General features: G+C 38.1%; 1 protein-coding gene across 4 annotated transcripts in view; it reads right to left on the minus strand.

Moving 5' to 3' along the window:
• Positions 1-4,454: 4,454 nt before the first annotated feature.
• The window catches only part of SLC9B1 (solute carrier family 9 member B1), a 73,353-nt gene continuing 51,787 nt past the window's right edge, over positions 4,455-26,020 (minus strand). For all 4 annotated transcript variants that reach the window (XM_033427844.2, XM_049709494.1, XM_004269687.4 and 1 more), the window contains 6 exons: positions 16,402-16,577; positions 12,031-12,137; positions 10,996-11,145; positions 7,623-7,731; positions 6,936-7,072; positions 4,455-4,854 (listed from right to left, as the gene is read on the minus strand). In XM_033427844.2, the coding sequence (XP_033283735.1) occupies positions 4,642-4,854; positions 6,936-7,072; positions 7,623-7,731; positions 10,996-11,145; positions 12,031-12,137; positions 16,402-16,577 (892 nt within the window). In that variant the 3' untranslated portion in view covers positions 4,455-4,641. The remainder of the gene's footprint in view (positions 4,855-6,935; positions 7,073-7,622; positions 7,732-10,995; positions 11,146-12,030; positions 12,138-16,401; positions 16,578-26,020) is intronic.

Raw genomic sequence — 26,020 nt, forward strand, 5'->3', positions numbered from 1 at the left:
GGGCAAGCCCCAGTGGACACCATTTCTAGAGGAGGAAGCCAGCTTGTCGTGATCCTGTGGAGGTCTGTGTGCAGTCTGGCCGGCGTCCTTGTGGAGGAGCCCAGCGTCTCTCTGCTCAGCAGATGATGATGGAGTGTCTCCGAGCCTGTTTATGGCAGCATTCAGCCGGGGTGATAGCTGCTGCTCTCGTGCTGTTGAAAGCCTGCTCTGTACCTGGTGCTTTGTACACATTTCACTTAATGCACCCAGTGCCCTCGCAAGGCAGCTCTGCTTGAGCCACTTACCTACTTATGGAAAGACAGGAGCCCAGTAATTGGCCCGAGATGAGATGCTGTTGGCAAGGGGGCCAGATTTGGTTTCCATCACAACTGTATCCTATGGAAGTTCAGCTCTTTGCTTTAACCGCATTGGCCTACAGGACTGGTAGCTGCTTTGCAGGAGGAAGGTCATCTGCCTCTTTCCAAACAACTCAGTCCCTCCCTCCCTAGTTACCCTGTCCCACATTTACCTACAGCTCAAAGTCACACTCCCTGAATCTTGCTGAATAAGAACACCCAGATTATCCAAATTAGACCACGAAGAAGACTGCCAGATTTAGCAAATAAAAATACAGGACACTAGTTAAATTTGGATTCAGATAAACAATGACTTTTAGTATAAGTATGTCCCATGCAGTATTGAGGACATACTGAAAAATCGTTCAGAAAATTTTAACTGGACACATATTTTATCTGACAGCCCTAACACGCATGCCTCGCTGGCTGTGTAACTCACCAAGCTCAGCCCCTTCATTTTATCGGCAGGAAAACATGTGGATTTTTCCCAGGAGGCTGCACAGCACATTGGTGGTGGCCCCTGAACTATATCCAGGTCCCAGGATCCGAGGCCCTGACTTTTTCACCAAAGCAAGAGAAGCAGGCGATGGCAGGTCCTAAGAGAGGCAGGGCGGGCCTCCTCGGGTGCAGGTGGAAACTTTACCCATGGATGGTGGGCAAGGTTGAGTCTAGCCTCAGCTCTGCTTCCAAAACCCTGCGGGGCCTGGAGCCCATCCTTTCATTTCTGTTTCCCCACTTGCTGCAAGGGAGCTGGACTAGCCCGGGTCTAACACTTCAAGTCTGAATGCCCAGATGCACCCTGACGTGTATTATCTCCACTTAGCAGCTGCGGGATTCTGAGCAAGGCGTTTCCTCCTTGAGCCTCAGTTTTCTGCTCTGTAAAACGGGAATGTCAACACCTGGTGGGGTCAATGCCAGCACCAAGGAGCTATGCCTTATAAGGCACCCTGCACAGGGCCTGCAAGCTGCAGGGGCTCTGGACGTGGATGTGCCTGTTGTCCCTGACAACCGCTCTGCCAGGATCCGTTCTGGGACTCATGGTGACAATAAGACCTTGATCGACCACCTGACAAGTGCTGAGTGTGTCGCCTGTCTCATGCTCGTCCCCACGGCCGAGCCTCTTTGCTGAAGTGACTCCATTCACCAGGCACCATGGGGTCTGGCTTGGGTTTATGTTTCTCACGCCCCTCCAGGGCGCTGGCAGTGCAGGACCCCATGCCACTGTCCTAGATGGGATGCGGGGCTGGGTGGGGGATGATGCTATTGGGGTAGTCCAGATGCAGAGAGGTCCAGATGCAGGAGCTCAGTGGAGCCTCCTTCTAGGTGCCCCGCCCTCCTCAACCCAAGTCTTGGCCCAGAAATCTGACTTCCTCCAGATCCAGTCACTGAGGCCCTCCAGGAGGGGTGCCTCCACAGGCCCGGGCCCAGCCTCTGCATGAAGTACCCCAGGGAAACCAAATCACTGGGGGTGATGGGGCTCACAACGAGACCACGGTGCCCTCAGACTGCAGGAGTGACAACTGTACTGGGTATGCCCCCTGGCCAGCAGAGCTGAAACGTAATTATCTGAGCTGGACTTGTGTTCAAGGAGGCACAGAAAGAAATAGAATTGATGTGTGACCCAGCACACACAAATAGAGTTAAAACTGAACCCATGCAAAACGATAGTCACGCTACTTCAGGGGTACACTCTGACACTTTGTCTTCTTTTCTATTTCATATTTTAAAACTGTTGGGCACAGCCCACCAAATTGATTTCAGGACTTCCTAATAGGTCATGGCTACAGTGAAATAAATCTTTCTTGGGCATCCTCACTGCAGGCCCCTTAGGTACAATTACCGGAATCTATGACTGAGCAGGTTGGAGTCCTGGCCTGAACTCTTTCCTCTGTTCACTCTGGGAGGCAAGAAACCTGGGCTGGGCATCTAGCTCTGCCTGCCTGCAGGGATGGGCTGTGGTGGATGAGACACTGAGAACTCTGAGAGTAGAGGTGGTTGATAATCCTCCCACTGTAGAATGAAGTAGAAGTACAGCTGAGCTGTTAGGAGCACTGGCTCTGGAGCCAGACTGGGTGTGCAGACACTGCCACTTGCTAGCTGTGTGACCCTGAGTAAGTCACTTTACCTTCAGGACGCTCAGTTTCCCCATCTGTAAAATGGGGGTGATAGCAGGACCTCATCGGATCGTTGTGAGGATTACATGGACTCCTACACCAGGTCTGGCATGTGGGGAGTTCAGTAAATATTAGCCAGGATGGTCATCATGGCTGGCTTCACAGGTGTGCAACCTCTGAAGTCTCAGAGTCCCACTCTCAGAAGGACTTCGTTTAATGCTTTGCTGTTGCCATCTTGAAAGTCAGTAATTTTTTCTTTGAACTTGTGCTTTGTAATTGACGTCTGGCAGGACAACACAGTATGCACATGGGATGTGCCAGGTTGCAGTGCACACAGGCACAGTGGGCAGTGCTCCAAGCAGTTAGCTTGGTTGCTGGGCTACACACATACACATATGCCTGGGGTGGCCTGGGGCACTGTGGGGTCCTGGATAGGGGGTGACCGGGGCTGGGACCTGGGCCTGGGTTGCTGGTGGTGATGGTGGCATCAGTGAGAGACACTAGGAGAGATGAGGAACTCTATCCCTGGAGCCTGTCCTGGGGGGGACCTACATAAACATTAACTCTCTGGCCTGAGGGCCAGGGTAGGAACTGCAGGGGCTCAGGCAGTAAACTTTGTCAGTAAATTATTACAGAATTGAAGTAAACACATGGACATTGCAATACAGCATGCCAGGAGTTATTAGAACTCGTCAGTGAACTTAGAATCTCTGGTTTTGAAAGCTATTGTAATGCTACGAATATCCAAAGGCTTATAAATAGAAATTAAATGTAAATGTTGTCACATTTGATGGTAAAAAACACTATATCCATATAAAGCTTTGATGAACCAATGATTAAAGAGGAAGACAATTTAAAAATAAATTTCCCTTGTAATTCAAGGTATAGCGAAAGAATGCATAAATAGGTGATTGAACTATATACAAGTCATGAAGCCACTTTTGGTTTCTGGTATAACCTCCAGAAGTTACAGGAAATGTCCGACAGTAAACATTAAAATATCATTGTATACACTGATACATTTACAATGTATCAGTGTACACATTTACATTTAAAACTAAATTCAGGCTTACATGAAACTGATTTGTATGAAGAGTTAAATCTTTTTAGAAAAAAGCGTTCTGCAAGAATCATCAGCTGTAGATGTACTAGAATTTGTATTTCAAAATAATTTATCAGAAATGTATCCCGATGTGATCACAGCTTGTAAAATACTCTTAACAGCTCCAATCATGGTTGTATCAGCAGAAAGTTCCTTCTCAAAATGAAAAATTATCAAAAATGTTTTGTGATCGTGCCTTTGTCAAGAGCAACTGATGTCACTTTCCATCATATCGATTGAAAATGAGTGGCTAAAAGTATAAATTTTGATGAACCTAATACACAAATTTGCACAGAAGCAGCCAGGAAAATCTTAGCACCAAGCTATCATGTTAATAAGCTATTATTTGTTGTATTATATACATTATGACACCAAAAGTTTATTTTTACAATTTGTAAGTGTATGTTGTCATGTCATGTGTCACTATTGTTCTTATGATATTGTGTGCATAATAAAATAGTCTAAAGGGAAACACTTTAATTCTTTTAACTGCACTTTTTCCCTGTTTTTGAAACAAGGGGTCCCACATTGTTTATTTTTCACTGGGCCCCACAAATTATGTAGCCAAGTGATGGGATGCAGGTGAAAAGCACTGTATAAACTAGTGAAACCAGAATTTAAAATGCATTCAGTTGACCCACTTAAATTTGGTGTGTTTTATTCTTGTCATTTTTATTTCTTTTTTCTGGTAATCTTTTTAACTGAATTACTAACCTGATGGAGAGTTCTACTCCTATTTAGAGACTTATACTATCTTATCTTTCTGTCATTAGGTTCATTTAATTTTTTATTATGCTTAGTTTGTATTGTGACAGTAAATCCAACCTGATAGAGTCCTTTCAACTTTCCTAGGGTATTTATAAATTTACTTTGTTCTTGAAATACATAAATACTAACAAGGCATTCTATTTTATATTATTTTTATTAAATTAACTTTGGAATAAAAAGTCATAGGAAACACCTGTAGTGAAATCATATATTTAGTAACTCCTTGGTTCTGTGTAGTCTCCACATATTTGTACTTTTTAATTTTTCTCTCATGTAAGAGAATTCATTAAGAGAAGCAGGCAGGTGGTGGCAAATCAACTTTTTAATGAAGTTCTAATCCTGCTAATTCCACTTTCATTTTGTTTGGATCATGGCGAGTAAGTACTTTAGGTCCCAGAATGCCAATAATTAGAGCTCCATTTGGAGCTGTGATCAAGATGGCTAGAAAAGCTATTGTCATCACATCCTTCGAATATGGTTCCAAATGGGGTGCACTGATTCTTGCTCTTTCTAGAGCCAGAGGACCTAAAACAGCCTACATTTAGAGGAGAAAAAGATGAGGCATAAAGAAAAATGTTAAATGGAGTTAACATATAATAAAAGTAAATAGCCCTGTTAAAACAAATAACACCTAGCACTAGACTACTAGAAAAGAGACAAGACAAAGTGTTGAAGAATTTTCATAAATTACTCATCAATCCTGTGTTCTTCCTAGCAAATATATCTGGAAGGAGAGTGAAAAAGTGACAAACCAGTGTGCAGACATTTGGGGGCTGTTTTTGTTTTCTTGTCATCTCAGCTTTCCCCTGTTTAAATATATTTTTTGAGTGCTCACATTATTTTCAGAACCTTAGGAGTTTCACCTAAACCAGAGCTTTGCATATTTGCCTTTACCATGTACCACTAGGTTCCTGGCTACAATGAGACAACACAAAATGCTAAGGTTTCTTACGGTTCTTTAGGATTTTGTTGTCTGTCTTCTTGTTCTTACTACTGGGAGGCAGTGTGATACAGTAAAACTGACAAGAGGTTTGGAATCTATACACTGGGCACTGAGACGTTACAAAGTAACTTGCCTAAGGTTATAGGCAAGTAACATGGTATTCAAAATAGGCAGCCTGGTCCCAAGGACCTGCTTTTCTAACCATGACATATAGAGAGTTTTGTTGCATGGAAACTCACAAGCTTCTGTTTTGGAATAACAATGGAGAAAATCTCAGGAAATCAAGACGTTATATTGCCAGGTTAAACAGTCTGACAATAAGTAGCAATACCTTATCACTGAATCCGAGAGCAAAACTACAAGGTCTGGCTTTTCTCTCTCTTTCATTCATTCATCATTCATTCTTGTAGGCATGCAATGCTTATTTATTGTGTACCTCCTGCATGTTAGGCACTGTGTTAAGTGCTAGGGAAAAAGAATAACAGAAAAAACAAGCACTGTTCCTATCCTTCCTATATAATCTAGTGGGGAGATTCAGTCATCAATCAAATAGTCATACAAATTAAATATATAATTAAAAATAATATATGTGCATTCATGTATGGTAGAGTGGGTGGCAGGCATAGGAAAGATATATTTTAAAAAGAATCAACATGTCTCTAGTTTAAAATCGTAACACTTAGCTCTAAAATATTCAGCAAAATGCAAAAATTCCAATTTTCAGATATACTCTTTTTTTTAATAATCAAAAAAAGGTGTTTAAACAATGATTTAAATATAATACAAATCTGACACCTCACACTCTGATACCTAAAGGAAAAGCACTCCTCAGAGCATCCTACAGCCCCACAACCAGCTCCTCCCCATGCATAGAGTTGCTGCTCCCTACCCCCCACTCCCAAGTTCATTCACTTTCTGGGGCTTCTTATGTGATTTTGGACTCACAAATAAGTTGTAAAAGTAATACAAAGACTTTCTATATACCCTTCATCCAGATTTCCCAAATGTTAACTCTTGTATGACCACAGTACAATAACCAAAAATCAGAAAATTAACACTGATATAATATATATTATATATATACACACACACATACACTAATCTAGAGACCTCATTCAAATTTCAACAACTGTCCAACTAATGTCCTTTTTTTTGGACCATGCCTGAACTAAATCCACTGCATTTAGTAAGTGTTTCCTTGGTCTCCTTTTATGGGAGACAGATCCTTAGTCTGTCTTTGTCTTACATGACCTTGACACTTTTGAAGAGTACTGGTCAATTTTGCACACTGTCTCTCACTTTGCTTTTGTCTAATGTTTTCTCATGATAAGATTGACGTTATGTGTATTTGGCAGGAACGCCCAGAAGTAATGATGTGCCCTTTTCAGCGCATTCAGATATACTCTTATTTTATATCTTGGGAAAATAGAAAAATGTTTTTGTAAGTTTAGGAAGTATTTGTCATTAAAAGCACAGTTTTCAATTTCAGAAAAATTGCTTTTAAAAGTGAGTTTCTTAAAGATTACATTAATTTTAATGAGTAGTTACGATCAATCAAACATTTTAAAAGTAAGATTAATGGCCCATATTTTGTGACTGGATGTTTTTTTCATTTAGAATTTTTAAAAAAAAATCAACATTAAAATAATTAGAATGACTTAATATGTTCTTACTTGGACTGTAGCTTTGGGCATCCACGATAAAGCAATAAATATTTTCTCCTTAAAATTAAAACCAGCAAAAGACATCAATACAAATGTAAAAGAAATTCGAACCAATAATGCCAAACTCAGTGTAACAACACAAATGCCTACAACAGATAAAAACAAACATGAATAACACAATATTTGGGAAATAGTGGTTCTTTATGCCTAGAGATATGATTTGTAAATGGGTTGAAAGCATTTTGGGGCTAGTGTCTCTGTATATCTTTATTTTTTAAAGTAAAAACAATAATCATAAAAATACAAATATGATTGAGGCTTCTATGTAAAGTGCAAGAGATAATATGATGGTGGAGGTATGGTGAAAAATAAGATAAATTACATTTATTTAATTCTGAGCTAACAGATGTTGAACTTTTACTATAAATGAAAGTATTCAAAAGATGCTAATGGTATCCAATATTTCCCCTCAGAAAAATTTCTAATCTCCATTTCCTCAGATCACTCAGGGAAGATATTCAGGGTTGTCTTTGGTTACAAAGAGCATACAGGATAAAGGAAGAACAAATGTATGTTACACATGTACTTCTGAAGAAGGTCCTTGTAGCATTCAAAGACATGTTGTAAATAAAAATTATTCAAAGTTTTCTTAAATATTTTCAAATCTTATATTTTTGTGCCTCTAATCATTCTTACCAATAGCATTTGGTTTAAGAGATGTGACAGATACTTCCGCTCCAACCAAACCGAAAAGAAGAGGTTGAAAAATATTCCATGCAGTTCGAATAATTTTTTGGACTCTAATCTGTAGAAAAGGGTAATAAATTTTCAGTTATTGTGACACATATAATTATTTGCATTTCAGAAGTTTAAAGTCTCTCTTAACATTTAATAAACTTAAGATATTTTATTTGTAGAAGAAATGTTAAAACAATAAAAATTAAATGAGTAGGTTAATTCTTTTATACAAACACCTAGGTAGAATTTGATTAAAAGAAATCTACAAAGCAATAAAATAAAAATATTATTTAGTTAATTCTGTCATGGAACAAGTAAGGTCTTTGAAGTTCCACACATGTTCTGATGGTACAGTAAGAGTTCTATCTTTGGTTTGTAAGGCAACTGAACAGAGATAGAACTACATCATGCCTGATGAGAACATACTCAAGATCATTCAGACATTTCAGCTCTCAAAAATGAGTTGGGAAGACCTCCACTAAAAATTATCCTGGGACCAAATCCCATGAAAGTGAATCCTGATACGTCCTAAACAACTAGGAAAAAAATTCTGGTAATCTGTTAGGCCTGCTTCCAAAGGAGCCATATTGAAAACATCAAAGTTACTTTCTCCTTAAAACCAAACCAAAACATTTAATAGATTCTAACTTGATTGCCTGCCTGGCTTCCCTTTCTGGGAATGAATCCCCCCAGTGCTGCTTCCACAATTACATGGTTATAGGAAATGCCCTTAGTGACATAACAGTACTCTGGCTCTTTTCCAGGAATTTGGATGAAGAGATTTTAGTCTCAGTCTGGGTTTATCTTTTTTTACAGGTGGAGATACATAAAACTTTAATATCCTTTGTTTGAGGCATAAACTATCTTCATAACTACTCCCCTTATGACTAGGTTTTCTGGTTGCCATTTATAAAAGTAAGTTTAAAAAAGGAAGTAACAAAAGAAAATCAATATTACTCTTTCTTCTTTGTAGCACATTATCCTAGTTTTTACTTTTAATCTTTAAAATCTATTTATTCTTTACTATTTGATTTCCTTTATCATGTAAACAAACCAGTAGTTTTCATTTATTTGTAATTTATTATTAGTGATTTAATTTCTCTTATAATTATGAATTTATCAGAATGCTAAACAAAATGCCCATATGATTTTTGGATAGGGAAGTTCTCAAGCTGATTCTAAAATTTATCTAAGAAAGAATATGGGCAGGAACAGCCAAGAAATAATTTAAAAATAGGTATAATAAGAGGGAATCTCCTATATAGATTTTGAGACATAAAACTACAGTGATTTAAAATAGAGTGGTATTGGGCTTCCCTGGTGGCACAGTGGTTGAGAGTCCGCCTGCCGATGCAGGGGACGCGGGTTCGTGCCCTGGTCCGGGAAGATCCCACATGCCACGGAGCGGCTGGGCCCGTGAGCCATGGCCGCTGAGCCTGCGCGCCCGGAGCCTGTGCTCCGCAACGGGAGAGGCCACAACAGTGAGAGGCCCACGTACCGCCAAAAAAAAAAAAAATAATAGAGTGGTATTGGCATAGAAATAGATAAGTTTAAATAGATTCCAGAAGTAAATTTATATATACATATATATATATAGGAGTTTAGCACATGTTAAAAGAGACACTTAAAAAGTCATTGCATAATTGATGGATTAATCAATAAATACTTTGGCAAAAATAGACGATACAATTCATATGCATATATATATGTATGTGTATATATATATGTATGTCTATGAATACATATATATAAACACACACATGTACATCCTTACTTCACATCATTCACAAAAATAGATTCCAGAGGGATTAAAGAACTAAATGAAAAACAAAACAAACGACCAAAGTATTAGATGATAATATATAAGATGTTATAATGTTTATAATCTCATAATCTTGGATGAAAAAATTTTTCTTAAACAAGATGCAGAACCCAAACCAAAAAGGAAAAACTGACAGATTTGACTATAGGAAATTTTACTGCCATACAAAAGACATCAAAAAAAAAGTTGAAGATAAGCAAAAATTACACGCAACATATAGACAACAAAGAATTAGTAGCCCTAACATATAAAGAAACTCTATAAATTAGGAACAAAAAGGCTAATAAACCAATTTAAAAATGGGCAAAGAATATGAATAAGTAGTTATAAAAGAATATATGGATAGAAGCTTACTCCACTACTAATCAGAGAAATATAAATAAAGAATAACAATGTAATATAGTTTCTTACCCATCAGATTGTTAAAAAAAAAAAACAATTGATAATACCCAAGATTGTTGATGGGTTTAGGTATTAGATACTCTCCTACACCGCTGGTAGTAAACAGTGTAAATAAAATCCTTTTTAGGGATAATTTGGCAGTACCCATCAAAATAGAAATGTACAATTTCTAAATCCAGCCATTCCACTTCTAGAAATCTATTCCTTCAGAAGTACTTATACATTTGCAAAACCACACATGAATTGGATTGTTCATGGAAGTACTGTTTGTAATAACAAAACATGGAAGTGATGTCTACAGATAGAGGAGTGATTAGAGGAAATGATCTGGGAAGGGGATTTGATATTTGGCAATGGTGGGGGAAAGGGAGTCTTTTACATTGTATTCCATATGTGGGCCTTCATACTGTTTTATTTATTTTTTTAATTATTATTTTTAAAATAAATTAATTTATTTATTTATATTTGGTTGCATTGGGTCTTCCTTGCTGCGTGCGGGCTTTCTTTTAGTTGAGGTGAGCGGGTGCTACTCTTCATTGCGGTGAGCAGGCTTCTCATTGCGGTGGCTTCTCCTGTTGCGGAGCACAGGCTCTAGGTGCGCGGGCTTCAGTAGTTGTGGCTCGCAGGCTCTAGAGCACAGGCTCAGCAGTTGTGGCGCATGGGCTTTGTTGCTCTGCAGCATGTGGGATCTTCCCGGACCAGGGCTCGAATCCATGTCCCCTGCATTAGCAGACGGATTCTTAACCACTGCGCCACCAGGGAAGTCCCCTTCTTACTGTTTTAATATTTTATGAGCATATTTGCATGTATTAATTGTATAACTAAAATTTTAATAAATAAAATAATTAAATCAATAAAAGTTATATAATCCTATTGCATTAAACTTGGGAAAAAGAGAAAGGCCTGATGTGATAACTCAACTTCTGATTGCGTTGTAGTCCTTCTTCTAAGTATTTTATTTCCTTGACTGATTCATTCACTTCCTTGAAGATACAAACTTATGGAACATCTTCCAACTAGAGTGCGATTTCCTAAAATGTCCATTATAGATGTAAGAAAAATGCAGTTATTTTATCTTTTAAAAAATGGTGTATTAAAAATATTCACCTTTTCTTTGGACCAACTTGTCCCTGCAATGAAACTCAATACTAGTGTGCATAATCCTCCAGCTGTATGCAAACCAATGCGATGGCTGCCTAAGACAGCAGAAACGCACATACTCAAGATAAGAAACGCTCTCTTCACTGCAAGCTCTCCCTAGAATTTGATAGATATTTGGAAATTAATTTATGTTAAATATATAATACAATTATCATATCATCTATCATTTATTATTGACCCTTTGATACCATGTCTTCATATGTTGTATAGAATAATGTCTAAAATTTTGACTTTCTCACCACATATTTTAGCAAACTTGGTATCAAGTGACAAAATTTGCAATTACTGAGTTTCATCTTCTGCCATATCTCTGATACTAACATCAGTAAAATGGTTATAATACTTTAACTGTAAGAGAAGAAGGAAAGAAAAGAGACCCATATAACCTGTAGTCCCATATAACATATCCAAAGAATTCTTAAAGATAAATGTCTGAATATCTTTTTAGCTAAGACAATAACTGCAGGGAAATTAAGATGGAAGTTACAGAAGTCTAAGAGTGATGGCATATCCTTTAGGGCAGGAAAGGGTTGAGTTTGATAGTGTGTCCTTGGTCAAAGGGAGAGGGAGTGAATTTAAGTCAGAAAATATGCAGAGATAAATGGGAATATATTTCTCCAAAAATGTTCAACGTAAAGTTTGAGGGAAAAAGACTTTTTTTTAAATGTCAGGAGTCAACAGGCAATTTAATGAAGAAAGGAGTGGGATGGAATGGAGAAGGTACTCTGGATTAAGTACATTTTTCTGATATTCCTTATTTGCCTAATCAGGAAGCAGGGACTTCGGTTAGGGCCACTGACCTGGATCAATCACAACTGTGCTCAGTTTTAAGCAGAGTAGGCACTGGAGGCCTCTTTTGGAGAAAGAGAACTAAATATTAAATTTATTATTTCATGGATCTTCTAAAAGTTCAAATTTTTGAAAGAAATGTCTTTTGAAAGAAATACTGTACTTCCAAACAATAGATTATTTTTTATTTACCTGATCTCTACTTGGAAAATATCGAGTAAACATTCCCAAAACAATTCCTACCAGCACACCAACAAGTACATCCCGAAAAGCAGACAGGAGGTTGTTAAGTACACCACCTGTAAGGGCACACAATAAGAAAAACATTTCATAGAGAAGTATTTTCACATACCCAACACATCGGAAAATCAAATGTAGGTGATTCATAAAGAAAGGTATGTATCATAGAATAAATATACCAAAATGGACCTTTAAGGTTCCAACACATGAAAACATATACACTTCTACTTGATAAATTGAATATGTACTCTCCAATGATTTAATACATATAACTCAGAAATGTTCATTGAATAAATAGGCCAGAAAACAAAGCAGTAATAAGCCACAATGTGCTCCTTTTACACACCCAACCTAAAAGACCAGGTGAGGTAGAAGAACGCACAGAGACTGGCAAAGGAGAACCTCTGGCACCTAGCACAAGGTTGGTAATGTTTTCCTCTGATATTATGATAAACAAATGATTTAAACATAAAAAGGACAATTTAATAACAACAACAACAGCATAAAAAAAAGATTTAACCCAGGGTCAATCCTAGGAATATTCAAGGATCAACTGATTTTTCAATATAATGTCTCATGGATACATGTAGTTTGTTGTAATATGTTTTAAAAAATGTCCAGAGTCACACAAAAAAGTTCAGCTATGCTCTGTGTATTCAACTCAATAAGGTATGTAAATATACATATTTTAGAACTATTTTCCCATTAAAAATAATAGAAGTGGAGCGTGACAACAGTAAGAAGGTAGAATGGGAAGCCCGGAACCTTGATCCCCTACAGAGACACCCATTTGACAACAATATACAGTCCGAAAGGCTTTCTGCTCATTTAAAATATTACAGCAAGAGAAAAGCAACACATCATATATAAGAGAGCGCCCATAAAATTATCAGAGGCTTACACAGCAGGAACCTTATAAGAAGGTAGGATGATATATTCAAAATGTTGAAAAAAAAATGCCACCCAAGAATACTATCCCACAAAATTGTCCTTCAAAGTGAAGGCAAAATTAAGACTTCCTCAGGTAAACAAAGGCTGATGGAGTTCATCACCACTAGACCTGCGTAACAAGAAATGTTAAAGGGAATCCTTAAAGTGGAAATAAAAGGATGTTAGACAGCAACACAAAAGCATTAAATATAAACCTCCAGTAAAGGTAAATAGATGAATTCAGAATCCTGTAATACCTTAATGGTGGTAAGGAAATCACTTTTAATTCTATTTTGGAATTTAAGATAAAAGCACAGGGCTTCCCTGGTGGTGCAATGGTTGAGAGTCCACCTGCCGATGCAGGGGACACGGGTTCGTGCCCCGGTACGGGAGGATCCCACATGCCGCAGAGCGGCTGGGCCCGTGAGCCATGGCCGCTGAGCCTGCGCGCCCGGAGCCTGTGCTCCGCAACGGGAGAGGCCACAACAGTGAGAGGCCCGCGAACCGCAAAAAAAAAAAAAAAAAAAAAGCAACCACGTACCGCCAAAAAAAAGCACAAAAGATAACTGTAAAACTATGTTAATGGATACATAATATAAAAAATGTAATTTGTGACAATGATAACATAAAGTGAGGAGGCTGAGAGGTAAAGGAGTAGAGGAGTAGAGCTTTTGAATGCAATTGAAGTTGTTGTCATTTTAAAACAGATTGCTATAAACTTTAAGGATGGAAAAAGATATTCCATGCAAATGGTACCCCAAAGAGAGCAGGGGTGGTCATACTTATATCAGACAAATAGACTTTAGGTCAAATACTGTCACAAGACGTAAAGAAGGACATTACATAATGGTAAAAGGGCCAATTGACCTGGAAGGTAAGGTAGATCTCAATATCTACTATATTCCAAAATATAGATGCTTTGAAGATCTAATGTGTAAAATATAACTTTAAAAGTCCTTAAACTTTTAAGAGACAGTTTACGTAGTTATGTGGTGGAAGAGGATTTTTAAGCATGTACCTGCTTGGTTTCCACTTTTTCAGTCCTCTTCAAATTAGGTTTGGTCTCCTGTAGAATGTTCCCCTAGCATCTTATGCTATGTAATATTTATTACATCTGTAATTATTTGTTTAATATAAACCCCTTGAGACCATTGACCACGTGGTCTTCTCTGTCTGCTGTGTCGGGAGGCAGGATAGAATAGTAGTTAAAAGTGTGGGCCTGGGGTCAGGCTGCTAGGTTTGCATCTTGGTTCCCCTACTTATTAGATCTGTGACTTTGAGCACATTACTTAACCTCTGTTCCTTAGTTTCCTTATCTGCAAAATGAGCATAGCACTATTGTGACTGTTGAGTCAAAACATCTACAGAACTTACAGCAAGTACAAAGCAATTACTCAATAAAAACTAATATTGTTGTTCACTGTTGATCCTCAGTGTTTAATACAGTAGCTGGTACAATGGAAGAGGAGCACAAAAAATATTTTTTGAAAGAATGACTGATACCAGTCATGAAGGAAAAGGTGGCCAGATCTGACAATAAAAAATTTAGGACTTCTGAATGGCAGAAAAGAGATAAAGTTAAAAGTCAAATTACAAAAACCATAGCATATAAAACAAATGGTTATCATTCTTAATTTTGTGCAGAATCTTAACAAATCAAAAGAACAAATGATGAACACACCTATAGGATATAGGCAAAATATTTCAAGAAAAGCAATCTATTAAACATTCCAAAATGCTAATGGCCAATAAACACGAACATTTGTTTAACATCACTAGTATTCAAAGTACTTCATTTAAAGAGACTTCACTCTTCACCTGTCAAATTAGCTAAGCTAAAAAGGACTAGTAAATACCTAATTTTGAAGAAGGTGAAGAGAAAGTGGCATGCTTGTGCACCCTGGTAGGACAAGATATTGTGGCAATATATTTCAAAAATCTTAGAATGTTATATACTTTTTAACTCAATAATTTCTCTTTTAAGATTAAGAAAATATTGGGACTTCCCTCGTGGTGCAGTGGTTAAGAATCTGCCTGCCAAAGCAGGGGACACGCGTTCAGTCCCTGGTCCAGGAAGATCCCACATGCTGCAGAGCAACTAAGCCCGTGTGCCACAACTACTGAGCCTTCGAGCCACAGCTACTGAAGCGCAGGTGCCTAGAGCCCATGCTCTGCAACAAGAGAAGGCACCTCAATGAGAAGCCCACGCACCGCAATGAAGAGTAGCCCCCACTCGCCACAACTAGAGAAAAGTTTGTGCACAAAAATGACCCAACACAGCAAAGAATAAAACTTTTTTAAAAAGTATTAAAAAAGATTAAGAAAATATTAAGATTAAGTACAACTATTTAGCTGTTCAACCAAGCATTATTTTAATAGTAAATACTGGTGTCAATTTCAATTTTCAACATGTTAAGTAACCATGATGCAGCCAATCGAATACTATGCAACCATCTCAAATGTCATAGAAATATTTACTGAAAAGGAACATGTTTGCAATACACAGGTAAATGCAAAACAACTCAGGTTATAAGAAAGTATGGTTACTATTCAATAATTTTATAAGAATATTGGGAGGGAGAGAAAGAGCTAGAGATAGATGGGGATGGGGGAGAAAAGGAGAAGTCTGGGTGAATTTACATCAAAAGATTCACAATTATTATTCCTGGGGGTATAACTATTACATACTTTATTTCTATATTTTCCCTTTTTTCCTTCTTATTCATTTATATCTTATGATTTTAAGAGAAACTATATATATATAACTTCTCAGCCTTAAAATGTTTTGGTGCTTTAATAATACAGAATATTGAACTTCGAACACTGGCAGATAATTAATGCATTATTAAATGTGGAGTGTTTACTTTCACAATTTCTGCAAAGTGACATTCAAGACCAAATATCACCTTGGGATTTAGAATTGTTGCAGGATCTTGTCCCATCACTACCAAAAAGACACACACTTGTCCACACTCTATATATTTAAGTTGGCTTAGTAACAGAGCAACCAGTTATTTATAATGATGGCCAGAAAGGTACATCTCCAAAATATCTATTCAATATATTAGTAGTACTAATAATATTGCTGCCTAAATTTTTCTATTGAAAACTGTGACAAAATTCCAAAGCAACAAGAGCAGATAAATGGTAATAATATGGGTTATCAAATTAATTGGAATATTTAGTTATTAAAAGGAAATCATTTGTGTTAAGTAGTGGTATCTTAACCCATTGAAATTCCTTCTCTGGTCTAGAATGAGCTGTCTATGAAGAATAAAAAGATGTTACATAGAAAAGTCTTCATTAATAAATGCAGAGGCAAAGACACAAACCTTGTTTAAAGAACAAAAAAAGCAATGAATTATATGGTAGCTGTTGTATTTTTTTGTTTACCTGAGGAGAAGACTATGCTCAAGCATGTATTGAATCCACTGATAGCCACGATGTCATCCAAACTGCTGGCAGCTATTAATAAGGTTGGAATGCCTTTCTCAAAACCATATCCCTTTTCTTGCAAACGTAGCATGGAAGGGACAACAACAGCAGGAGAGACAGCACTGACTACAAAACTGAGAGAAAAATCTTTGAAAACCAACTTAAAAACATCCTTTTAACAAAAGTGTTTTATAGTAAATTGTACAATAAATGTATTAACCTTTACAATGACTTTTTTATTGGAGTATAATTGCTTTACAATGTTGTGTTAGTTTCTGCTGTACAGCGAAGTGAATCAGCTATATGTATACATATATTCCCTCCCTCTTGGACCTCCCTCACCCCCCTTCCCACCCATCTAGGTCATCACAGAGCACCGAGCTGAGCTCCCTGTGCAACACAGCAGGTTCCCACTAGCTATCTATTTTACACTAGATAGTGTATATATGTCAACCCTAATCTCCCAGTTTGTCCCACCCTCCCTTTCCCCATCTGTGTCCACATGTCTGTTCTCTATATCTGTGTCTCTATTCCTACCCTGGAAATAGGTTCATCTGTACCATTTTTCTAGATCCCACATATGTGTGTTAATATACGATATTTGTTTTTCTCTTTCTGACTTACTTCACTCTGTATGACAGACTCTAGGTCCATCCACATCTCTACAAATGACCCAGTTTCATTCCTTTTTATGGCTGAGTAATATTCCATTATATATATGTACCACATCTTCTCTTTACAATGACTTTGAATGCAAAAATTCTGCTCTTGAGTGAATGTCATTTAATGGTGGTAAAAATGTTCACACATTCTTTAGTGCTGGTTAAAACTCTAGAGAAATTTCATTCAAGATGTTGGGTCAAGCACAAATTGCAGCCTTTACCTCCATCTCAAAACCATTTGAAATGAAGACATGAAAATAATAGGAGAGGGAGGAACCAAGATGACGGAGTAGAAGGACATGCTCTCACTCCCTCTTGTGAGAACACCAGAATCACAACTAGCTGGGACAACATTGACAGGAAGACACTGGAACTCACCAAAAAAGGTACCCCACATCCAAATACAAAGGAGAAGCCACAATGAAACGGTAGGAGGGGCGCAATCACAGTAAAATCAAATCCCATAACTGCTGGGTGGGTGACTCACAGACTGGAGAACCCTTATACCACAGAAGTCCACCCACTGGAGTGAAGGTTCTGAGCCCCACGTCAGGCTTCCCAACCTGGGGGTCTGGCAATGGGAGGAGGAATTCCTAGAGAATCAGACTTTGAAGCCTAGTGGGATTTGACTGCAGGACTTCAACAGGACTGGGGGAAACAGAGACTCCATTCTTGGAGGGCACACAGAAAGTAGTGTGTGCATCGGGACCCAGGGGAAGGAGCAGTGACCTCAGGGGAGACTGAACCAGATCTACCTGCTAGTGTTGGAGGGTCTCCTGCAGAGGCGGCCGGTGGCTGTGGCTCACCGTGGGGACAAGGACACTGGCAGCAGAAGTTCTGGGAAGTACTCCTTGGTGTAAGCCCTCCCAGATTCTGTCATTAGCACCAGCAAAGAGCCCAGGTAGGCTCCAGTGTTGGGTTGCCTCAGGCCAAACAACCAACAGGGAGGGAACCCAGCCCCACCCATCAACAGTCAAGTGGATTAAAGTTTTACTGAGCTCTGCCCACCAGAGTAACAGTCAGCTCTACCCACCACCAGTCCCTCCCATCAGGAAACTTATACAAGCCTCTTAGATAGCCTCATCCACCAGAGGGCAGAGAACAGAAGCAAGAAGAACTACATTCCTGCAGCCTGTGGAACAAAAACCACATTCAAAGAAAGATAGACAAGATGAAAAGGCAGAGGGCTATGTACCAGATGAAGGAACAAGATAAAACCCTGGAAAAACAACTAAATGAAGTGGAGATAGGCAACCTTACAGAAAAAGAATTCAGAATAATGATAGTGAAGATGATCCAGGACCTCGGAAAAAGAATGGAGGCAAAGATCCAGAAGATGAAAGAAATGCTTAACAAAGACCTAGAATAATTAAACAACAAACAAACAGAGATGAACAATACAATAACTGAAATGAAAACTACATTAGAAGGAATCAATAGCAGAATAACTGAGGCAGAAGAATGGATAAGTGACCTAGAAGACAGAATGGTGGAATTCACTGCTGCAGAACAGAATCAAGAAAACAGAATGAAAATAAATGAAGACAGCCTAAGAGACCTCTGGGACAACTTTAAATGCAACAACATTCACATTATAGGGGTCCCAGAAGGAGAAGAGAGAGAGAAAGGACCAGAGGAAATATTTGAAGAGATTATAGTAGAAAACTTCCCTAACATGGGAAAGGAAATAGCCACCCAAGTCCAGGAAGCACAGTGAGTCCCATACAGGATAAACCCAAGGAGAAACACGCTGAGACACATAGTAATCAAATAGGCAAAAATTAAAGACAAAGAAAAATTATTGAAAGCAGCAAGGGAAAAATGACAAATCACATACAAGGGAACTCTCATAAGGTTAACAGCTGATTTCTCAGCAGAAACTCTACAAGTCAGAAGGGAGTGGCATGATATACTTAAAGTGATGAAAGGGAAGAACGTACAACCAAGATTACTCTACCCGGCAAGGAACTCATTCAGACTCAATGGAGAAATCAAAAGCTTTACAGACAAGCAAAAGCTAAGAGAATTCAGCACCACCAAACCAGCTCTATAACAAATGATAAGGAACTTCTCTAAGTAGGAAACAAGAAAAGAAAAGGACCTACAAAAACAAACCCAAAACAATTAAGAAAATGGTCATAGGAACATACATATCGATAATTACCTTAAATGTGAATGGATTAAATGCTCCAACCAAAAGACACAGGCCTGCTGAATGGATACAAAAACAAGACCCATATATATGCTGTCTACAAGAGACCCACTTCAGACCTAGGGATACATACAGACTGAAAGTGAGGGGATGGAAAAAGATATTCCATGCAAATGGAAATCAAAAGAAAGCTGGAGTAGCAATACTCATATCAGATAAAATAGACTTTACAATAAAGAATGTTACAACAGACAAGGAAGGACACTACATAATGATCAAGGGATCAATCCAAGAAGAAAATATAACAATTATAAATATATATGCACCCAACATAGGAGCACCTCAGTACATAAGGCAACTGCTAACAGCTCTAAAAGAGGAAATCGACAGTAACACAATAATAGTGGGGGACTTTAACACCTCACTTACACCAATGGACAGATCATCCAAAATGAAATCAAATAAGGAAACAGAAGCTTTAAATGACACAATAGACCAGACAGATTTAATTGATATTTATAGGACATTCCATCCAAAAACAGCAGATTACACTTTCTTCTCAAGTGTGCACGAAACATTCTCCAGGATAGATCACATCTTGGGTCACAAATCAAGTCTCAGTAAATTTAAGAAAATTGAAATCATATCAAGTATCTTTTCTGACCACAACGCTATGATATTAGAAATAGATTACAGGGAAAAAAATGTAGAAAAACACAAACACATGGAGGCTAAACAATACGTTACTAAATAACCAAGAGATCACTGAAGAAATCAAAGAGGAAATCAAAAAATGCCTAGAGACAAATGACAATGAAAACACGATGATCCAAAACCTATGCGATGCACCAAAAGCAGTTCTAAGAGGGAAGTTTATAGCTATGAAAGCCTACCTCAAGAAACAAGAAAAATTTCATATAAACAATCTAAATTTACACCTAAAGGAACTAGAGAAAGAAGAACAAACAAAACCCAAAGTTAGCAGAAGGAAAGAAATTATAAAGATCAGAGCAGAAACAAATGAAATAGAAACAAAGAAAACAATAGCAAAGATCAATAAAACTAAAAGCTGGTTCTTTAAGAAGATAAACAAAATTGATAAATCATTAGCCAGACTCATCAAGAAAAAGAGGGAGAGGACCCAAATCAATAAAATTAGAAATAAAAAAGGAGAAGTTACAACAGACACTGCAGAAATACAAAGCATCCTAAGAGACTACTACAAGCAACTCTATGCCAATAAGGTGGACAACCTGGAAGAAATGGACAAATTCTTAGAAAGGTATAACCTTCCAACACAGAAACAGAAAGAAATAGAAAATGTAAACAAACCAATCACAAGTAATGAAATTGAAACTGTGATTAAAAATCTTCCAACAAACAGAAGTCCAGGACCAGATGGCTTCACAGGTGAATTCTATCAAACATTTAGAGAACAGCTAACACCCATCCTTCTCAAACTCTTTCAAAACACTGCAGAGGAAGGAACACTCCCAAACTCATTCTATGAGGCCACCATCACCCTGATACCAAAACCAGACAAAGATACTACAAAAAAAGAAAATTACAGACCAATATCACTGATGAATATAGATGCAAAAATCCTCAACAGAATACTAGCAAACAGAATCCAACAACACATTAAAAGGATCATACACCATGATCAAGTGGGATTTATTCCAGGGATGCAAGGATTCTTCAATATATGTAAATCAATCAGTGTGATATATCATATTAACAAATTGAAGAATAAAAACCATATGATCATCTCAATAGATGCAGAAAAAGCTTTTGAGAAAATTCAACACCCATTTATGATAAAAACTCTCCAGAAAGTGGGCATAGAGGGAAGCTACCTCAACATAATAAAGGCCATATAAGACAAACCCTTAGCAAACATCATTCTCAATGGTGAAAAACTGAAAGCATTTCCTCTAAGATCAGGAACAAGACAAGGATGTCCACTCTCACCACTATTATTCAACATAGTTTTGGAAGTCCTAGCCACGGCAATCAGAGAAGACAAAGAAATAAAAGGAATACAAATTGGAAAAGAAGAAGTAAAACTGTCACTGTTTGCAGATGACATGATAATATACATAGAGAATCCTAAAGATGCCACCAGAAAACTACTAGAGCTAATCAATGAATTTGGTAAAGTTGCAGAATGCAAATTAATGCACAGAAATCTCTTGCATTCCTATACAGTAATGATGAAAAATCTGAAAGAGAAATTAAGGAAACACTCCCATTTACCACTGCAACAAAAAGAATAAAATACCTAGGAGTAAACCTATCTAGGGAGACAAAAGACCTGTATGCAGAAAACTTTAAGACACTGATGAAAGAAAGTAAAGATGATACCAACAGATGGAGAGATATACCATGTTCTTGGATTGGAAGAATCAATATTGTGAAAATGACTATACTACCCAAAGCAATCTACGGATTCAATGCAATCCCTATCAAATTACCAATAGCAGTTTTTATGGAACTAGAGCAAAAAATCTTAAAATTTGTATGGAGACACAAAAGACCCCGAATAGCCAAAGCAGTCTTGAGGGGAAAAAACGGAGCTGGAGGAATCAGACTCCCTGACTTCAGACTATACTACAAAGCTACAGTAATCAAGACAATATGGTACTGGCACAAAAACAGAAACAGAGATCAATGGAATAAGATAGAAAGCCCAGAGAAACCCACACACCTATGGTCAACTAATCTATGACAAAGGAGGCAAGGATATACAATGGAGAAAAGACAGTCTCTTCAATAAGTGGTGCTGGGAAAACTGGACAGCTACATGTAAAAGGCTGAAATTAGAACACTCCCTAACACCATATATAAAAATAAACTCAAAATGGATTAAAGACCTAAATGTAAGGTCAGACACTATCAAGCTCTTAGAGGAAAACATAGGCAGAACACTCTATGACATAAATCACAGCAAGATCCTTTTTGACCCACTTCCTAGAGAAATGGAAATAAAAACAAAAATAAACAAGACCAAAAGACAACCCTCAGAATGGGAGAAAATATTTGCAAATGAAGCAACTGACAAAGGATTAATCTACAAAATTTACAAGCAGCTCATGCAGCTCAATAACAAAAAAACAAACAACCCAATCCAAAAATGGGCAGAAGACCTAAATAGACATTTCTCTGAAGAAGATATACAGATTGCCAACAAACACATGAAAGAATGCTCAACATCATTAATCATTAGAGAAATGCAAATCAAAACTACAATGAGATATCATCTCACACCGGTCAGAATGGCCATCATCAAAAAATCTAGAAACAATAAATGCTAGAGAGGGTGTGGAGAAAAGGGAACACTCTTGCACTATCGGTGGGAATGTAAATTGATACAGCCACTATGGAGAACAGTATGGAGGTTCCTTAAAAAACTACAAATAGAACTATCATACGACCCAGCAATCCCACTACTGGGCATATACCCTGAGAAAACCATAATTGAAAAAGAGTCATGTACCAAAATGTTCATTGCAGCTCTACTTACAACAGCCAGGATATGGAAGCAACCTAACTGTCCATCAACAGATGAATGGATAAAGAAGATGTGGCACATATATACAATGGAATATTACTCAGCCATAAAAAGAAACGAAATTGAGTTATTTGTAGTGGAGTGGATGGACCTAGAGTCTGTCATACAGAGTGAAGTAAGTCAGAAAGAGAAAACCAAATACCGTATGCTAACACATATGTATGGAATCTAAGAAAAAAAAAAAAGGTCATGAAGAACCTAGGGGTAAGAAGGAATAAAGACACAGGCCTACTAGAGCATGGACTTGAGGATATGGGGAGGGGGAAGGGTAAGCTGTGACAAAGTGAGAGAGTGGCATGGACATATATGCACTACCAAACGTAAAATAGGTAGCTAGTGGGAAGTAGCCACATAGCACATGGAGATCAGCTAGGTGGTTTGTGACCACCTAGAGGGGTGGGAGGGAGGGAAACGCAAGAGGGAAGAGGTATGGGAACATATGTATATGTATAACTGATTCACTTTGTTATAAAGCAGAAACTAACACGCCATTGTAAAGCAATTATACTGCAATAAAGATGTTAAAAAAAAAAAGACAACCCTCAGAATGGGAGAAAATATTTGCAAACAAATCAACGGACAAAGGATTAATCTCCAAAATATATAAACAGCTCATGCAGCTCAATATTAAAGAAACAAACAACCCAATCCAAAAATGGGCAGAAGACTTAAATAGACATTTCTCCAAAGAAGACATACAGATGGCCAAGAAGCACATGAAAAGCTGCTCAACATCACTAATTATTAGAGAAATGCAAATCAAAACTACAATGAGATATCACCTCACACCAGTTAGAATAGGCATCATCAGAAAATCTACAAACAACAAATGATGGAGAGGGTGTGGAGAAAAGGGAACCCTCTTGCACTGTTGGTGAGAATGTAAATTGATACAGCCACTATGGAGAACAGTATGGAGGTTCCTTAAAAAGCTAAAAATTGAATTACCATATGATCCAGCAATCCCACTACTGGGCATATACCCAGAGAAAACCATAATTCAAAAAGACACATGCACCCCATTGTTCATTGCAGCACTATCTATAATAGCCAGGTCATGGAAGCAACCTAAATGCCCATCGACAGATGAATGAATAAAGAAGATGTGGTACATATATACAATGGAATATTACTCAGCTATAAAAAGGAATGAAATTGGATCATTTGTTGAGACATGGATGGATCTAGAGACTCAAACAGAGTGAAGTAAGTCATAAAGAAAGAACCAAATATCGTATATTAACGTATGTATGTGGAACCTAGAAAAATGGCACAGATGAACCGGTTTGCAGGGCAGAAGTTGAGACACAGATGTAGAGAACAAACGTATGGACACCAAGGGGGGAAAGCCGTGGGGGGGTGGGAAAAAAAAATTCAAACTACCTCCTCATCCTCCTCTAAGTAAACGTGGACTACTATTTAAGATTCAAAATTATTTCCTATTTAATTTTGTCATTTTTAATATTTAATTATTAGAATTGTGATATTTAATACAATTTTGAAATTCAAACAAAAAACCCCAGCATGTATGATATAACCCTAATTTTATTAAATATATATTATTTTTAAAAAAGAAAAGAAAATAATAGGAAAATCCATAACCTAGCTAGAAGACAAAAGAGGAATCCTCAATGGACAAGAAACTAAGTGTATACAGGAAGATTAGAGACAGACGGTTTAGGATTGAGAAAGGAAATCATAAGCCAAAAAGCGTATAAGATTGCTACAGAAGATATGGTGTACTCCTAAAAATGTCCCAAGCCCAGAAGGCAGATCCTGGGAGTAGGAGGCACCTCTGAGGAATTCAAATGGTAATTACTTAGAGTACCACCATAAGAATGGCCCGTCAGATGTAGTCTCCACACCATTCCTACCTCTTGAACAAGTCAGTAAGGAAGACATCTGCCCAAAAGAAGGAAAAATGAGTGTGGGCACCTAAGTCACAAAGGCAAATGAGAAAATTTCTGGGGTGGTTGATGACACCCCTGAGGAATGGGGAAATTCCTGCTCAGAATACCTTCTGTTCGTATATCCCATCCAGAACGTTGCCTTGTCTCTTCCACATTCACCTTCTAAATGCTGCAGTAGTGATGCGCGTGGTCCCCACCAGAACCCATTTGCCAGGCCAGTGTACCTGTGCCCCAGCTGCTGCTTGTTGCCTGCTAACCACTGACAACTGCAGCTTTCTGGGAGCCTTGCCCTGATAACAAGAGCTTACCTGTGGATGCTAAGGAAGTTCACCACTTCCCCCTTCCAGACAGCTCCTGCCAATGACTGACTGATGTGAGGGTCTAACAGTTTAGCTTCTATGCCTCTGGCTGTACAACCTCTCTGGTGCAGTTTATAATCAAGATTTCCCTAGGGACTCAAGAAGAACCTAGAATTCTCTGAAAACACATATTTGCCCAGTTCAGTGGTTCCTGAACTTTACTGCACATTGGAACCACCTATTTATCTGTTGCTGCTTAACAAATCATGCCCAAACTTAGAAGCTTAAAACAACACACATTTATTATCTCACAACTTCTGTGGGTCAGGAGTCTGGGTATGGCTTAGCTGTATGCCTCTTCCTACCCAAGGTCTCTCATGAGGTGGATGGGAGAAGATCTGCTTTCAAGTTTACTCACATGGCCGTTGATAGGTTCAGCCTCTTGCCATGAGGGCTTCTCTGCAAGGCTGCTCGCAACATGGCAGCTGTCTTCCCCCAAGACAAGCAATTAAAGAGAGTGCAAGAGAGAACAAGGAAGACAGAAGTCATTGTCTTCTTATGACCTAATCTTCTTAGAAGAAATATCCTATCACTTCTGCGGTATTCTGTCCATTGGAAGCAAGTCAGTAAGTCCAGCCCACATTTAAACAGAAGTTTAAATATCAGAAAGCAGGGATCACTGACAGTGATCTTACCATGTACTTGGGATCTTTAAAAAATATGGATGCCTGGATTCACATTCCAAGACATTCTGATCTGATCTAGAATGAAGTTTGACATGAATACTGGGATATTGTAAAGTTTTTTAATTGTTGTAAAAAATACATAATATAAAATTAACTTTATTTTTAAGTGTACAGTTCAGTAGTGCAAATGATATTCACATTGTTGTGTAACATATACTTAGAACTTTTTCATCTTGCAAAACCGAAACTCTATACTCATTGAGCAACGCCCTTTTCCCCCTCACCCAAGCCCCTGAC

The sequence above is a fragment of the Orcinus orca genome, chromosome 4, assembly GCF_937001465.1.
Source record: "Orcinus orca chromosome 4, mOrcOrc1.1, whole genome shotgun sequence".
NCBI classification, from domain to species: domain Eukaryota; kingdom Metazoa; phylum Chordata; class Mammalia; order Artiodactyla; family Delphinidae; genus Orcinus; species Orcinus orca.